This window comes from Colletotrichum jinshuiense, chromosome 2 (genome assembly GCF_051148585.1).
Source record: "Colletotrichum jinshuiense chromosome 2, complete sequence".
In the NCBI taxonomy this organism is placed as follows: domain Eukaryota; kingdom Fungi; phylum Ascomycota; class Sordariomycetes; order Glomerellales; family Glomerellaceae; genus Colletotrichum; species Colletotrichum jinshuiense.
The window spans coordinates 1,879,905-1,895,765 of record NC_139309.1 but is presented as its reverse complement, the minus strand read 5'-3'; the positions used below and the strand labels follow the sequence as shown (position 1 = coordinate 1,895,765).

Genomic DNA, 15,861 nt, shown 5'->3' with positions numbered 1-15,861 from the left:
ATGGCGTCTCGTTTCTCGAGCCTGAGAAGGCCCCTGGCCGTGGCTGCCGCCGCCGCGACCGGTGGTGTCGTTGCCTACTCGACCTTCGGCGGCGGCCGCGGGCTGCACAGCTTCGATACGCCGCGCGTTGAGCTCAAGCGCGACAACCAGGGCCGCATCGTCCCGCCGGCCTTCCCCGCCGCCAAGGATCGCGCCTCCCAGCTCGCCGACCTGCGCGCGCACTCCTCTGACACGGAGGAGTACGACCTGCTCGTCATTGGCGGCGGTGCCACCGGCACCGGTATCGCGCTTGACGCCGTCACCCGCGGCCTCAAGGTCGCCCTCGTCGAGCGCGACGACTTCTCCGCCGGCACCTCGTCCAAGAGCACCAAGCTCGTCCACGGCGGTGTTCGCTACCTCGAGAAGGCCGTCTGGAACCTCGACTACTCCCAGCTCGAGCTCGTCATGGAGGCCCTCCACGAGCGCAAGACCTTCCTCAATGTCGCCCCCCACCTGTCCTCGTCTCTGCCCATCATTCTGCCCATCCAGCGCTGGTGGCAGGCCCCCTACTTTTGGGCCGGCACCAAGGCCTACGACATCCTCGCCGGCTCCCAGGGCCTGGAAAGCTCCTACTACGTCTCCAAGAACAAGGCCCTCGAGTCCTTCCCCATGCTCCGCAGCGACAACATGGTCGGCGCCCTCGTCTACTACGACGGCCAGCACAACGACTCCCGCATGAACGTCTCCCTCGCCCTCACCGCCGCGCTCTACGGCGCCACCGTTGTCAACCACGTCGAAGTCACCTCCCTGGAAAAGAACGCCAACGGCAAGATCACCGGCGCCAAGGTCCGCGATGTCATGAACCCCGGCAGCGACTCCTTCACCGTCCGCGCCAAGGGCGTCATCAACGCCACCGGCCCCTTCGCCGATGCCGTCGAGCGCATGGACAACCCCGACCGCAAGCCCATCGTCGCCCCTGCCTCTGGCGCCCACATCATGCTGCCCGGCAGCATCTGCCCCAACGGAATCGGTCTTCTGCATGCCGCCACCTCTGACGGTCGCGTCATCTTCGTGCTGCCTTGGCAAGGATTCACCCTGGCCGGAACCACCGACAACGCCGCCCCCGTCGAGCGCGAGCCCATTGCCCAGGAGACCGACATTGCCTTCATCCTGAAGGAGGTCAACCAGCTGATCACGCCCGAATCCGCCCTGTCCCGTTCTGATGTGCTCGCCGCCTGGTCTGGTAAGTCTTTATATCCCCTCTCCGATCTCGCTCCCACTGGGAGAGAGAAAAACGGAAATAAACAAATAAATACAAAAAGAAAAAAACCCCGCTAACAAAATTGTTCCAGGAATCCGCCCCCTGGTCAAGGACCCCAACGCCAAGAACACCGAATCCCTCGTCCGCTCTCACCTCGTCACCGTCTCCGACTCCGGCCTCCTCACCTGCGCCGGCGGCAAGTGGACCACATACCGCCAGATGGCCGAGGACGCCGTCGACGAGGCCATCAAGACCTTCAACCTCAAGCCCCAGGCCGTCTCCCTCCCCGACATCTCCGGCGCCGGCGTCTCCGCCCCCGCCGCCACCGGCAAGTGCATCACCACCCAGGTGCCCCTCCTCGGCGCCCACGGCTTCTCCAAGCAGCTGCCCGGCCACCTCATCTCCCACTTCTCCCTCGACCCTGACGTCGCCGACCACCTGGCCCACAACTACGGCGACCGCGCCTGGTCCGTCGCCGCCGCCTCCTCCGCCCGCATCATCCCCGGCTTCCCCTTCGTCGAGGGCGAGATCCGCCACGGCGCCCGCTCCGAGGCCGCCCTGACCGCCACCGACCTCATCTCCCGCCGCACCCGCCTCGCCTTCCTGGACGCCGAGTCCGCCCTCCGCGCCCTGCCCCGCGTCATCGACGTCATGGCCGAGGAGCTCGGCTGGAACGACGCCCGCAAGGACGCCGAGTGGACCGAGACGGTGCGCTTCCTCCAGTCCATGGGCCTGGCCGCCGACAGGCTCGGCGTCACCCGCGCCGAGGTCCTCAGCAGCGCCTCCAAGGCCCCCGCCGCCCAGAAGCCCCACGTCGCCGCCTCCTCGGGCGGTATCAAGGTCGGCCTCGGCGAGCTCCAGGCCGGCGGCGCCCTGGCGAGGAACGTCACCTCGCAGGCATAAACTCCTCTCGCCGGGAGACTACGTGTGTTTCGATGTCCCTAATGTGTGTTTTTAACGATGGTGTGTGATTGAGAAAGAGAGAGAGAGAGGAAGCATCTTCGGCCCCCAAACAAAAAAGAAAGAAGGCAGTATACGATACTGCCGTGTGTGTGAGAGAGCCGAGAGAGCTTTCATGTGTGTTTTTTTTATTTGGAAATGATATTGAAAATCACGCGCGGGCTGGGAGAAATACCCCTAGATAGACGGGTATGGCGTCTTTGGGAGGCGGTGGCATTTTTTGAGAGCAACCACCTGTACGAACTTTTTCCTTTTTTTTTCCTCTTGTGTTCTTTTTCCTTTTATACGTGCAACATGCATTGCGTTGCATGGGAGCATCGGTACTTGGCAGAAGGTCCCCCCTCCCCCTTTTTTTTTCTCCGACGACGGAGAGAGAGAATAGACTTTGTGCATCATCAGATCATATCAGATCAGCATAGAATGGCCTCGACCATTGGAATTCAAACAAGAAGAAACCTGTTAACAATATGCCCCGTTCAAATGTGACATCTCTCGCCTTTCTTGAATGTGGTATGGTGGGTGGTTTGTACGATTGGGTTTATGCGAGTGAGCCTTTTGCCAGGACCGGCAAGTATTATTTATTTTGTTTTTGGGAGTTTTTTTTTACACTTGTAGATAATCATTATACAGTTTTCTATACATACGCCGCCTCCGAGGGCGTGGGGCATCGCTGGTTTTGATGCTCTCTCTAGGTGTACGTGGGACAAAAAAGAAACAAATCATCGCTCTGTTCATCATCAGACAGTCCAAAGGACGGCCTCCCGCAAAAACAAAACGAACTGGGAATCCCCCCGCGTCATTCGACGCAGAATTCCCCTTCCAGCGTTCGCCGTACCAACTGACCAAACAAGATAAAGTGGGTGTGTAGGGTAGGCGTTTGCCTCGGGGAGATTCCCTCGCGAACCGCGGCTCTTTCGCCCATCAATCACCCTTCGGAAGGCTTGACGCGCCACTGGTCGCCGATCTTGAGCCCGTACCCCTCGGCGATGTCGCAGCCCCCGCGGCCCCATTTGAGCTCGAAGATCTTGCGCCCGGCCGCGACGAGGACGTCAAACGCCTCGGCGAAGCCGTCGGCGTCGTAGTAGTACGGCTCGCCCTCGCCGCCGTGCTGGCTCTTCTGCCACGAGTTGCGGTTGTGGTCGCTGTCCCGGTACTTGTAGTTGGTCATGTCGAGCCCGACCTTGACCACCGAGCGGAAGTAGGCGGCGGCGGCGTCGTCGGTGCCGTTCGAGGGCGCGGCGCCGCCCTCCCGGCCGTCGGCCGCCTCCTCCTTCTTTTCTTCCTTCCCGCCCGCGGGCTCCTTCTCCGACCGCCTCTCGGCCTTGGGCGGCGGCGGGTTCGGGTCGACGAACTTGGGCTCGACGCCCGGCACGCGGTACAGCACGGCCAGGTCCTCGAGGTGGGACGAGACGTCGTTGATGAGGCCGGCGCGGCGGTGCTTCATCGTCCAGCCGTCCATGGCCAGGCGCGCGTTCATGTCGCAGTCGGTGGCGTAGTAGGGGATCAGCGAGTCCCAGCCGCCGATGGCGTCCATGGCGGCGCGGTTCACGAGCGTCAGGTGGTCGTACTGGTACCAGCGGAACCCCCAGCGCTCGCGGCGGCGCACGGCGGCGTCGAGGTCGCGCAGGCAGTTCTCGTAGATGGTGCGGTAGCCGCGCTCGCCGGCGGCGGGCGGGTTGAGGCCCTCGCGCTCGTCGTCGTCGTCGTAGAACTCCCAGGCGCGGTCGCCGGGGCGGTGCGCGCCGTCGGCCCCGTCCTCGAACGAGAAGACGAGCACGTCCTGGTGGCTGTAGAAGTAGTAGGGCCAGCCGCGCGCGTGCGCCTCGTGCAGGAACATGTTCTGCATCTGCGAGAAGGAGAGCAGCGCCGGGGCGCGCAGCACGTTGACGCCGAGGCGCCGCAGCGTCGTGTGGTTCAGGTAGAACTGGTTCTGGAGCGTGAGCTCGCCGCGCGCGTTGGCGACCTGCACGCCCGTGTTCTCGACGACGTAGATGCTGCCGGCGGGCCAGCCCGCCGTGATGTAGCTCACGACGCACTGCAGCAGGATCGGCCACTGCCGCGTGAACCCGATGAAGAGGGGCGGCGGGGCGTCGAGGCCGTACTCTTTGTGGATGTCCCTGCGCGGGACGTTGTGGGCGGGGATCGCGGGCAGCGAGGCGTTGGTGTTGGCGAGGAGGGGGAACGGGTCGATGACGGGCGGCGGGGTGTATGCCGGCGCCGGCTTGTAGATGGGCTTCTCGGCGGGCGGGCTCTGCTTCTTGGGGGGCTCGGTGCCGCCGCCGCCGCCGCCGGAGCCGGCAGAGGGAGGGGGTTTCGCATGCGGGATGCCGCTGAAGAGGGAGTCGATGTTGATGATGCTTTCGTGGAAGCGGACGAGGACGAGGGCGAGGGCGACTAGCGCGACTAGGGGGACCACGATCCGCAGGCGGGAATTGATGGCCATGATGGGGTAGGCAGACGAGGGGGGACGGTGTTGTCGACTTGTTTCGAGACTTTGATCAACGCATTGGAAGGCGGTGGGCGCGGTTCCGGCTGGGATCGACCTCGATGAGGTTCGCGGGAGACATTGTGGGAGGAGGGAGGAAGACGGCGGCAGGACTCGACATTATCGTCCCGTGTCAAGAGGTGTGTGTGTGTGTGTGTGTCTTACGGCAACATCCCGTACTGGGGTCCGGCTGGCTGGCCGTTTTTTTCTCCTTCCAACGAGGCGATGTGCAGGCAGCAGGCGAACACAGGGAGGGCCATGCAGCTTCCCTGCATGTTTCCGACTGGGTGTGGATGGGAAATTTGGAGCCAGACCAGAGGGAGCAGCCGAGCTGGAAGCTTTGAGTACGAACGAGCTCGGAAAACTACAGCCAAAGGGGCCTAGCTCGCTGTGCGGCGCCCGGCCACAACGTCAAACGGGGCACTCTCTGTCGCCCTATTTGTTAGCGCGTCCAATCAGGCCATTCCAATCAAATTGCCTCGTCCCCGTCACGTTCGGAACGCGGCCGGGGCTGGGCGGGTTCTCGACGCTTATAATGGGGGGGTTCAGGGATGCCGGGGTCTCGGGAGAGGAGCTTACTACGAACATCATCGTGCCCATGGTTGAAGTGCGTAGGCGGTTCTAAGGGGGATGCGAGCTGAACGGCGGTGGTGGCAATGGAGGAGCTCTACGCCGGCCACGCATTTGGTGAAGGGTATCCAAACGAGACGGCTTTTACCAGCGTTACGGCCAAAACGTCGCAGTGTGCATTTATCAGGGTGGACTGGATTCCCATGTCGTTGAGTGCCGAGTAACGCACGAGACAAAGTGGTATTCGTCTGCGGTTGTTATTGTGCAAATGCCATATCAATCGAGTATTTGTTGTAACTAAGCATACTGTCCTTTTTTATTTCTTATTTAAATAAAAAAAGATGATTTAAATCTTGGCGTTGGTGGTCGCGAACTCACCTAGAATGCATCCCAATGCCACATATCGTCATGTAAGTGCTTTTATATATATATATGTCACAAGATTCATTTTGTCGAGTGCTGATAGTAATATGTATAAACCACCTGAAATACTAAAAGAAAGACACCTGATTCACTTGCGTACATTACACTATCTTGTCACTACATGTCCATTCCCTATTTTTCAACTCATTTTCTGCTTAGAGCCTTTGAAGTTTCGTACCAATCACATAGTGTCAATGCAACCATTTCAGCAAGAAATTTCGATAGACGCGTGCAAGACGGAATGACAGTCAAGGTCGCCATCAGGGATGGTCCAATCACTGCCGCCACAGTCAGATCCACTCCAGGTCTTGATGGTACAGCCCCTTGACGGTGTTAGTTACAGGTTCCATTTTTTTCAGTAATCAACGAGAAGGGATACCTCTTCTCAATGGCCTTAATCGACCGTCTGTTGGTGACCGGGACGCAGCGGTAGGCGCCGCCGCCCACAAGCTCAATGGTGTCTTGTTCTCCTGTGCAGAGATCGCCACTGAAAGAGACGACTTTGGCCCAGTCGTCTCTGGCTTCAATCTGAACTGGGCTGGAAATAGCCATGGAGATGAAGGCAGAGGCGATGGTAATGGTGGAAAAAAACATTTTGTTTGGGAGCCAATGTCATAGACTGAATATTGCGTTGTAGAATAATGGAGTGTCTTGAAGGCTTCAATTATCGGTATCGATTAAATTTCATTGAAAAAGGAATACCAACCCGTCTTTATACTGCGGGAAGTATTTCTTTAGGGTGTATTGACTAAGCAGAAGGCACAAATTATGGCTATGCGAATGCTGCCTACAGGCCAAACGGATGAACTGAAGCCAGTAGCTGTCATCACAACTGAGCCAAGGGAGCTCAATGGTATAGCCTTGAGTGAGGATGTATCGAGAAATACCGGAACATCACTCAAAATGGCTTGTAAAGGAATCATGCTGACGCTGGTGACAGCCGTTGTCTCAGTCGGTATGACAGAGTTTTCCGCAGCAGAACGTCATAATCGCCCCTAGCTGTACCGGTATACTGTGCCCCAAGATCAACGGTGCTGGGATGCCGATACTACAAAATACAGTAGACAACTCCTGATGCTCGAATGACGGCGATGTGAAGCTTTCGACTCATGTCTTCAAGAGCTGACTGGTCAAGTGCCGAATGCCAGGCGAGATTGACCATTACAAGGCAGCAGAGACATGTCGATTTGAGTTGATCAACTAGATGACTCCATGTATGAAAGTGTCAATCATCCGATGCTGATCGTTCCTGCATCGCTCCAAGGCTGCGGTGGCAAGGGTTGGCGCTGACAGGAAGGGGACCGACCTTAGGCACTCGGGTTCCTTGCAGCGCATCCCCGCATTGGTTTGGACAGCCTTTTCCACATGTACCCCTTGCAACTTTATTCAAGGAAAATACGACGTAATTCTATTTCTTATTGATCGCAGCCCCTCGTGATTGAACGCCGACTTCACCTGAGCTCCGTCATGGACCCAAACTGACATTGAGGCAGGCAAGACATCTGTGATTGAGCCATTGTCAGTGGCACCGGGGTCGATCTCGTCGTCATCGGGAAAGAAAAGCGCCTGAGAAGACTCTGAAAAGAAAGCTGGCGTTTCCCAATTCAAATCGTGTCAAGCTTTCTGCACATTTGACACAAACAAAAAGTTGAAGCTTTTACCCCAACGTCTAGAGCAAGTTGGGGTAATTGGCGAGAGCCATGGGGTCGAGCTCCAATCTCGGCGGCTAATCGTCGGTCGGCCGGCGCCATTATGTAATGCTCAGGGACCGTGCTTTTTACCCCGCCAAAAAGCGCATTGGGCCGGCTCACCCCGCTGCAGAGCAGAGACCGAACATCGGGACTCCCGATTACGCCATCCAAACGCTCCAGACGGGAATGGGGCTCGAGCTGCATTGAAGCAATCAGCGTCTTCCAATTTTCGGAGCTTCGTCTGGTCTAATCGAGAAAGGGTGGTCGACTCAACCTCCGTGCCGCTCCGATTTCTCATCACCGGTGCCCTTCCAAATTTCCATGACCTCCCTCATCCTCCCTCTCTTCCGGTCGCGCATCCCTAGCAGTACCGTCAGAAGAAGCTTTCACTCGACCACCATGACGCTGAGCAGCAAGATCAAGCCCGCGGCCCGTGTTGCCGGTCGGCGACAGGATGTTTGGTGTGTTGCCGCTTCCCCCCCTTGAGTGAGATGTAGTGCGGCTATGGCTGTGACTCCTCGCGGGCCAATTGCAGGAACAATTTGCTCACCATAAGCACAGGTCCATCATCAACGAGGCCGCTGCCGCTTCGCCCAAGCAGCCCATCGTGAACATGGGCCAAGGTTTCTTCGGCTACAACCCCCCCGACTTCATCTTGAACGCCGCCAAGCAGGCGCTGGACCGTGTCGAGTGCAACCAGTACAGCCCTACCAAGGGCCGCCCGCGTTTGAGGAAGGCCATTGCCGACGCCTACTCTCCCCACTGGGGTCGCAAGCTCGACCCCGAGACCGAGGTCACCATCACCACTGGCGCAAACGAGGGTAAGCCATGGCCCATGGGCGAGTGAGACGACTTGGCGACGACAGACTGACGGTGCATCAGGCATGCTCAGCGCCTTCATGGCCTTCATTGAGCCCGGCGATGAGGTCATTGTCTTTGAGCCCTTTTTCGACCAGTAAGGCAGAGTTCGATGCGCCTTTGTGATTAGAGCTAGACATACTGACCTCTCGACCAGGTACATCAGCAACATTGAGATGCCGGGCGGCAAGATCACTTACGTCCCCCTGCATCCTCCCACGGACGGTGCCACGGTGACCTCGTCCGCCGCCAACTGGACCATTGACTTTGACGAGCTCGAGCGCGCCATCACACCCAAGACCAAGATGATTGTTCTCAACACACCGCGTTCGTCTTTGACTCTTTCCTCTTATTATCCTCGCAGGTTGCTGACAGATAGAGAAAGACAACCCCGTCGGCAAGGTCTTCTCCAAGGAGGAGCTCCAGAAGATCGGTGACCTGTGCGTGAAGAACGAGATCATCATTCTCTCCGATGAGGTCTACGACCGTCTCTACTACGTCCCCTTCACAAGAATCGCCACTCTTTCCCCCGAGGTCGAGCGCCTCACCATCACCGTCGGCTCCGCGGGCAAGAACTTCTACGCCACTGGCTGGCGTGTCGGCTGGCTCATGGGCCCCGCCGAGCTCATCCAACACGTTTCCGCCGCCCACACCCGTATCTGCTACTCCTCCGTGTCGCCTCTGCAAGAAGCATGCGCCGCTGGTATGTTCGCCCTACCCCGCTGCATGCATACTCCGTTGGATACATGAAGTTGACCCCCACCAGGTTTTGAGCAGGCCGAGAAGGAGGGCTTCTGGGACGAGACGATCAAGGACATGAAGGGCAAGATGGACCGCTTCAACGAGGTCTGGAAGGAGCTCGGAATGCCCTACTCGGAGCCCGAGGGTGGCTACTTCGTCCTCGTCAACATGGCCAAGGTCAAGCTCCCCGAGGACTACCCCTTCCCTCCCCACGTCGCCAGCCGCCCGCGCGACTTCAAGCTCGCGTGGTTCCTCATCCAGGAGGTCGGAGTCGCCGCCATCCCGCCCACCGAGTTCTACACGGACCCCAACGCCCACATCGCCGAGGACTACATTCGCTTCGCCGTCTGCAAGGAGGACGAGGTGCTCGAGACCGCAAAGGAGCGTCTTCGCGGGCTCAAGAAGTACATCAAGGAATAGACGCGGCGTTTTTTTTAGAGAGAAGAGACCAGCGCCGGGCACATCATGCGATTTGAATATCCATATTTCAGAAAGAGTGACTAGACAAAAAATGGAGCTTATGTATATTCCGTGCTTTGATTTCTCACGATGCCGAACCCCGTTTGTAACCACCCCCATCCGCGCATATGTACTACGGTATGAGCGCGTCACATCAAGCGGTGCGCACCCATGCCCCCCGAAGATCTCGGCGGATAACGGTGCCACCAGACGACGGCGCGCATGAGTCGCCGACGTCCCCAAGCGCTCTGCCCTCGAGGCAGATGCTTGCCCGAAGCCAGGGCACCTTCGACGGCCTTGCGATTGCCTGCGTCTGTTTGTTTTCTCAAGACGGATCAGCTTCATGACCGATTTTGAGGGGGCGACGTCTCACTCGGAAATGGACGCGATACGTACCGGCTGTGAGGAGGCGGGAGCCGCAGTAGTAGGTCTGCGTCGGGGTGCACACCACGGCGGTTGCGGCTGCGGCGAGGGCGCAACGAGACATGTTTCTTTCCTCTTTTCCTTTCTGGGTTGATCTTTTTGAGGTTAAAATGCTTGAGGGGTTATACTGCATCATGCTGGGTTGTTTTGGGTCTCGACGCGAACGCGACTTTCGTGGAGTCGTCAGTTGAGATGTTGTCCGTAGGGAGGGTAGCGCCTCCTTGGATCAAGGGAAAGTCGTCCGGCAATGGAAATGAGAGCGATATCGCGCTTAAGCTTGGGGGTTTGTTTTCTGAAGCCAAAAGATCCGTTCACAGACGCTCTTCCTCCGTGTTTCGGAGATTCTAACTGTCCCGTGTCTCCTCCATGATGGTCCGGTGCGATGCTTCCCCTCACGTCCTACTAGGCAAGACTGGGTTCATGTTTTCTGGAAGCGAAGCTGAATAGGCCCAAGGCGGTGGCCTCTAGTGAGAGTCACTTACCCGTACTTTGGATGGTGCTGAGCAAACTTCCTCTTGCAGCAATGAAATGCAACTTGTCGCATTCCTGGGCGAGCCTTCTTCCTGGTCACAGCGCGAACGAAGTGTGGTGGACGAGGTCCAGATGGTGGCCATCGACAGTTGAGGACATTCTGGGCTCTGGAAAAAAGGCAGCCACACGACACAGGCCAGAACAAAGTCACGATGAGGAAGGCAAGACTTGAAATATGCATAGAGCTTGATGCAATCCCTGACCCATGTATGCGGGTGTGCCGAGCTAATAGTGAGGCCCAAAAAAGTTCATCGTCAAGGGCTATACGAAAAACCGTGCCCAGAACCGTTTCCCCAAACTCGAAAACCTCGCGTGTCCGCCCAATGCCAGCCAAGCCCGGACGGGCCCCCAATACTCGTCGTTGCCAGGAAAAAACGTAACTTCGTATGTTGATGACGAGACCGTTACAGAGAACCATCTTAGATGTCGCCCTTGTCCTCGTCCAACTGCTCGTTGGCATCATCCTCAACCTCATCATTGACGTCGAGCTTGGCGATGTCGGCGGCGGGAGCGGCCTCGGCCTCGTCGTCATTGCCGGCGTTGGCGGCCTTCTTGGCCTTGGCGGGGGTGTTGCGCTTGGCGGGGGTGCGCTTCGGGGCGGCGCGCTTCTTCTTGACGGGGGTCTGGACCTCCAGCATCTCCTCGCCGTCCGAGTTGAGCTCGGGGTTCTCGGCGAGCTCGTCGCCCTCGTTGGAGGCGGCGGCGGCGGCCTTCTTGGGCTTGGCGGGGGTGGCGCGCTTGCGCTTGGGGGTGGCGACGGGGTTGCCGTCCTCGTCGACGGCGGCGGGGAGGTCGGAGAAGAGCTTCTTCTTGATGTTGCTCCAGGCGTTGCTGGCGGAGCGGTGGTTGCTCATGCCGCAGGCCTCGGCGAGCTTGTGGTAGTCGATCTGCAAGGGCGAAGAAAAAGAACAGCGTGTTAGTGTAATCTGAGCGTGACATTTGGGTCTGGGTGATGGTGGATGATGGGGGTCTTACCTCGGGAGCGGTCTTCATGCTGCCCCAAGCAAACTTGAGGATCTCAAGCTCACGGTCGGTGAGGGCGGCCTTGGCAGGAGCCGCCTCGGCGGGGGACTTTCCATTGGAAGACATGATGACTGAGTCTTGATGATGTCTGAAGGGAATAGGCTGTTCAGTGGTTGTCGGTGGTTGCAAGTGTATAAGAAGGGATGAAGATGAAAGGTTGGAGGTAGGAGGTGGGAGGTGGGAAGAGCAATAGATGAAGTGATTTCCCAGGTGTGGGCGGGATGAGGAAGGTAGGGGAATTTTCTACTAAGAAGATGAAAATTCAGATTTGTGCGAGAAGATTTTCAGATGAGACGGGAACTTGGGAAGGTTCGGGTGAGAGTGAATAAATGAAGGCCGTTGTTGTCTTCTTGACGTCGCGTGTGTCACACGTCGAGATGGTTTGTGTGAGAGGGAGGGGTGGAATCTGAAAGGAATACTGCGAGCAACAAGACGACCTTTTGTTTCAGGGCAACAGTCAGACGCAGGCTGTATTTCACGGAAGGAAGGAACTGGTTCTGATAATCACTTGCAGGTCGAGCTTTGTTGACGAAGAAGATATTTTGTAAATGCCGCGAAGGATATTTATTGCATAGCCTAACTGTGAATACTACCAGACTTTTCTAGAAAAGACCATTTCCACCTTCACCCGCTCCTTCTTTCAACACACGATTCTGGAGAGCGGTTGCAGCTGCCTAAGTTGATGGCGAATGCCACGAGATATCCGCTCTTCGATCCATACCTAGCATATTCACAAGAGGCATGGGTTCAGGATGTTTATATCAGTCTTTGGCAGGATTTTAAAGGTATATGACGCCTGCCTTATTCAAACCATGTCTTCGTTATATTGATGCCAGGCACGTGAAGTTTAAGATGAACATATTTGGGATCTGCCTTCGCTTGTATCTAGCCCACACCATCTTGGTTGGTCAGTCCCAAAATCCAGTTATCCCCTATACCCACGAGATCATGTCGCTGCATTTAACATACCCATGCCATCCCTGAATTCAAGGTGAAGTCTTTGAGGATTTAAAAAGATATGAGACGGTTGTAATGAAAGCGGTTGGTTATGGCGATGTTAACGATTTAAAAAAAGAATCCCTAGAGGTCACAAATAATTCACGAGGAAGGAACTCCATGGCTAAAGGAAGGAACGAAGACCGTTTATTCAATTTGCGGATTCCAAATTTGGGTTTGTATCCAACCTTGTGTTCAAATCTACCCTGCCTGGATTCCCAACCAGGTGTATGACAATATCCCAAATTTGAGGATCGAGCCTTTTTTGCTTCGATAGCTGAGACAAATCAAATCAAACAGGCACAAAAATAGCATCATACTTGCTGCCAGAGCATGTAAACCTGCGAGTGGTTTTACTATCAGGTACATACCTCGGTGTGATCCTAGGCTCGTCTCTAGAGCTGGGCTAATGTCCACGTCAGCTAGGACGCGCCGTAAGCTCAAGTCGAATTTCAGTTATATGCTTGAAAGCTTCTATGAATTGGTCGTATCATACAGTTGAATTGGATCGGAGAAAGCAGTTTTGTGTGCTTATAGGAAAAAAACGCACAGCGCTGAAATTGACGACGATATAAAGATGCCAGAGCAAGTGACGAAAAACGGATTATTATAGACTGTATTGGGTCCACTAGTTCTGTAGTATAACTATCTGGGTTTAACTAAAATGCATTGGAATATGTTGCACTATTACCAGACAATTTGATGGACGACTAAACGACGAGCCAACTTGTCAAGTGGTCCTTGCCTACTTTATTCCTCAGCCGGCCTCTCCCCAGCGAGTAGGGTTTCCTGGATCCGCTGAGATGGCAGCCACTTCTCAGCAGGAATAACCCACCAGGAAATGAGGGCGAATATCGTCACGATCCCCATGATGACGGGGGCGTAGTTGAGCGTCGACGCCTCGACCGGGAAGACGTAGGGCGAGAACAGCACAGCCACGACCCATCCGTTCCACAAGACGGCAATGGCCTGAAAAGGCTTGCTCCACCGGCCCAGGCTCCACGCGGGCTTCGGGAACTGGTCCGGCGTCAGGAAGAGACGGCCGAGACAAATGAGGCCATAGGCAGCGGCCGAGGGGACTCCCGCGGCCGAGACGAGGGAGGTGAAGGCTACGGACGACGGCAGAATCGTGCAGGTGATGACGGAAGACACGCCCCAGACAACGAGTACGGCGTTCCGGGGCTGGCCGTCGACGACTTTGGCGACCCAAGGCGACCATGGCAGAACGCCGTCGCGCGCCACCGCGAAGACCAAGCGAGATGCAGCCAGAACGGCAATAGCGGTGTTCTAGTATCCTCATTGTCAGTGTCTGTGAACAAAAGATGAGTATAATAGAGGCAGATAGCACTTACAAACCAAAGCGCAACAATGCAAATGATGTTCATGAATATGTGCCCCCCTTCGCCGAGAATAGCTGCGTATAAAGGCACGAATGGCTGGGCGCCACCAAAGGAGAAGAGTGTATCCGCGTCAGGCTAAAGCGCTTCAACATCAGCATGTCTGTGAGGTGTTATTCGCGGGCTGACTTACAACGCAGAACAGGAACAGGATCACAACAATAAAGCCACCGACACCGCTGGTGACAGTGCTCCAGAAAATGCCTTGGGCAGCCGCAGTACTGGCGTTTTTGGTCTCCTCGGCAACATGTCCCGATGCGTCGAACCCGATCAGGATGCCGGCCGTGGCGAGGTACGACAAGCACCAGTTCCATCCCGCTGGGGCGCCCGTTCCGTTGTAAGTCGTCAAGAAGGCGTCATGGGCCGATCGGAAGCCGTAAACGCTCTTGCTCGCCGCAACAGGCAGCCAAATCATGTTCAGCACGAAGTCGAGCAAGACAAAAGACGTTGACAAGTAGAAGATCCACTTGAAATAACGTGCTAAAGGCCACTTGAGTCAAAATCCAACTGCTAGCGCCTGGACGATGAGTACTTACGCGGCAAGAGGTTCCAGATGGCGGCCAAGGCCAGCATAACCTCCGTCGCAATCCATTGGACAGCTCGGAACTTGATACTTGATGCATCGGACGGAAAGTCTAGGTTGAAAACAACAATTTCCTACTCAACTGTTAGAAGGACTAGACAAGGGAGACGGCGCAAGCGGCCAAGGGTTCCTACAGAGAGCAGGTAGTTGACAGCGGATTGCGTGTTGCCTGTAGTCGTGTCAATGCGAGTTCGTGAACGTTACGACAAAACAACGAGTCATGACCTACTTGCGCAGAAGGTTGTCCATGCTGTCGTGCTCCACCATGCAACGACAAAGCCGAAAAGCCGTCCATAACGGGGACCGCCAGCTTCAGCCGCCCATAGGTAGATGGACCCGGCGAGCGGGAGTGAGGAGCAAATCTCTGCAATGACAGCAGCAGTGATGAAAGTGAAGACGCAGGTCACGAGGAAACTCGTCCTATACACTAATTAGAAAGTGCCCGATTTGGACTTATTACTAAGGGTGATGCGGAGGGGATACCAGTAAGCAAGATTGCCTCCTGCTGCTATGCCCGTGGAGAATGTCACGCGAACACCACCGATGAAGTAGAGAGCAGCTAAAGCGAGTCAGACGTCTGAGCGATGGCAGCGCTTGCGGCAGGTTTGTTTACCGAATGTCGTCGCAAAGTTGTGGAACACGTTGAATGTGCGGTGCAAGACCTGCGGGAGTGAGTTTGGTGGACCCCATTGCCATTCATCAAAATTCGCTCACCGGCTTGTAGCCTAGGTTCTCCTGCGGGATTTGCGATCAGCCCATACATCACAGCACCTTATCGGCCTCGAATGGCTTACCAAGACTCGTGAGTCTTCTGTTGATTCTTGTTCTACGTCGCCTTTGGATACTGTTGCATCCTTGGCGGTGCTCCCGTCTTGGCGATCTGTAGTCATCTTGGTGGTCTTGGTGTGGTCCGAGCTGGGCGAATTAGCGACGTTCTAACGAGAGAATGCAGAAATGGAGGAGACGACGACCGTCTTAATTATGGTAGGCTACCGGGCCGCTAGGGAGCTGTTGAAAACTCTTTTAGTGGCACGGATATACTCGGCTTTGGGAGTCTCAATTAGCAGTGCTTCCAATGATAAAATGTCTTAGTCGCGTGATGTGGGACTAGATGACGGCATCGGCAGTGGGCAGAAAATGGCTTTAGCAGCAAGCAGCTATAAGTAAACGAAATGATGCCGTGGGCGCTTACTGATTGATCGAAAACTAGAGGTCTGAAGCCCAACCAGGACCCCAGTACCGGCCCGTTGAGCAAGGTGTTCCACTGAAATTTGACACCACCACATCATGCATAACTGCAGAGTTGGAACTCGTGGCCTCGTTGTTGCAGAAGTTAATTATACAAGCGCATCTTTAGTTGATGGCAAATGATTTCTGTCTATAACTTTGGCTTTTCATCAACTCGTAATGTCGAACCTATTCACAAGGTTGTTTCCTGTATGCTACGCATCTATCGATGCCGACGTAAGCAGGCCGGAATG

At 56.1% G+C, this 15,861-nt stretch overlaps 5 protein-coding genes across 5 annotated transcripts; 2 read left to right on the top strand and 3 right to left on the bottom strand.

The window, feature by feature from the left end:
• On the top strand, nt 1–2,143 carry EsH8_II_000526 (FAD dependent oxidoreductase-domain-containing protein; the record flags this gene model as incomplete). Its single annotated transcript, XM_083263824.1, has 2 exons — nt 1–1,222; nt 1,332–2,143. The coding sequence occupies 2 exons, from the start codon at nt 1–3 to the stop codon at nt 2,141–2,143; spliced, it is 2,034 nt and encodes a 677-aa protein (XP_083121146.1).
• A 982-nt stretch (nt 2,144–3,125) lies between these two features.
• On the bottom strand, nt 3,126–4,643 carry EsH8_II_000525 (uncharacterized protein; the record flags this gene model as incomplete). Its single annotated transcript, XM_083263823.1, has 1 exon — nt 3,126–4,643. One exon carries the CDS (start codon nt 4,641–4,643, stop codon nt 3,126–3,128), a length of 1,518 nt encoding a protein of 505 aa, XP_083121145.1.
• Nucleotides 4,644–7,768: 3,125 nt separating this feature from the next.
• On the top strand, nt 7,769–9,388 carry EsH8_II_000524 (kynurenine--oxoglutarate transaminase; the record flags this gene model as incomplete). The annotated part of the gene is made up of 6 exons (XM_083263822.1): nt 7,769–7,830; nt 7,931–8,190; nt 8,252–8,324; nt 8,385–8,554; nt 8,613–8,930; nt 8,994–9,388. The coding sequence occupies 6 exons, from the start codon at nt 7,769–7,771 to the stop codon at nt 9,386–9,388; spliced, it is 1,278 nt and encodes a 425-aa protein (XP_083121144.1).
• A 1,412-nt stretch (nt 9,389–10,800) lies between these two features.
• On the bottom strand, nt 10,801–11,470 carry EsH8_II_000523 (uncharacterized protein; the record flags this gene model as incomplete). The annotated part of the gene is made up of 2 exons (XM_083263821.1): nt 10,801–11,268; nt 11,357–11,470. 2 exons carry the CDS (start codon nt 11,468–11,470, stop codon nt 10,801–10,803), a joined length of 582 nt encoding a protein of 193 aa, XP_083121143.1.
• Nucleotides 11,471–13,150: 1,680 nt separating this feature from the next.
• Nucleotides 13,151–15,270, bottom strand: EsH8_II_000522 (uncharacterized protein; the record flags this gene model as incomplete). The annotated part of the gene is made up of 10 exons (XM_083263820.1): nt 13,151–13,687; nt 13,753–13,875; nt 13,931–14,277; nt 14,334–14,454; nt 14,515–14,549; nt 14,610–14,800; nt 14,864–14,939; nt 14,994–15,042; nt 15,095–15,115; nt 15,175–15,270. 10 exons carry the CDS (start codon nt 15,268–15,270, stop codon nt 13,151–13,153), a joined length of 1,596 nt encoding a protein of 531 aa, XP_083121142.1.
• Between the last annotated feature and the right edge of the window lie 591 nt (nt 15,271–15,861).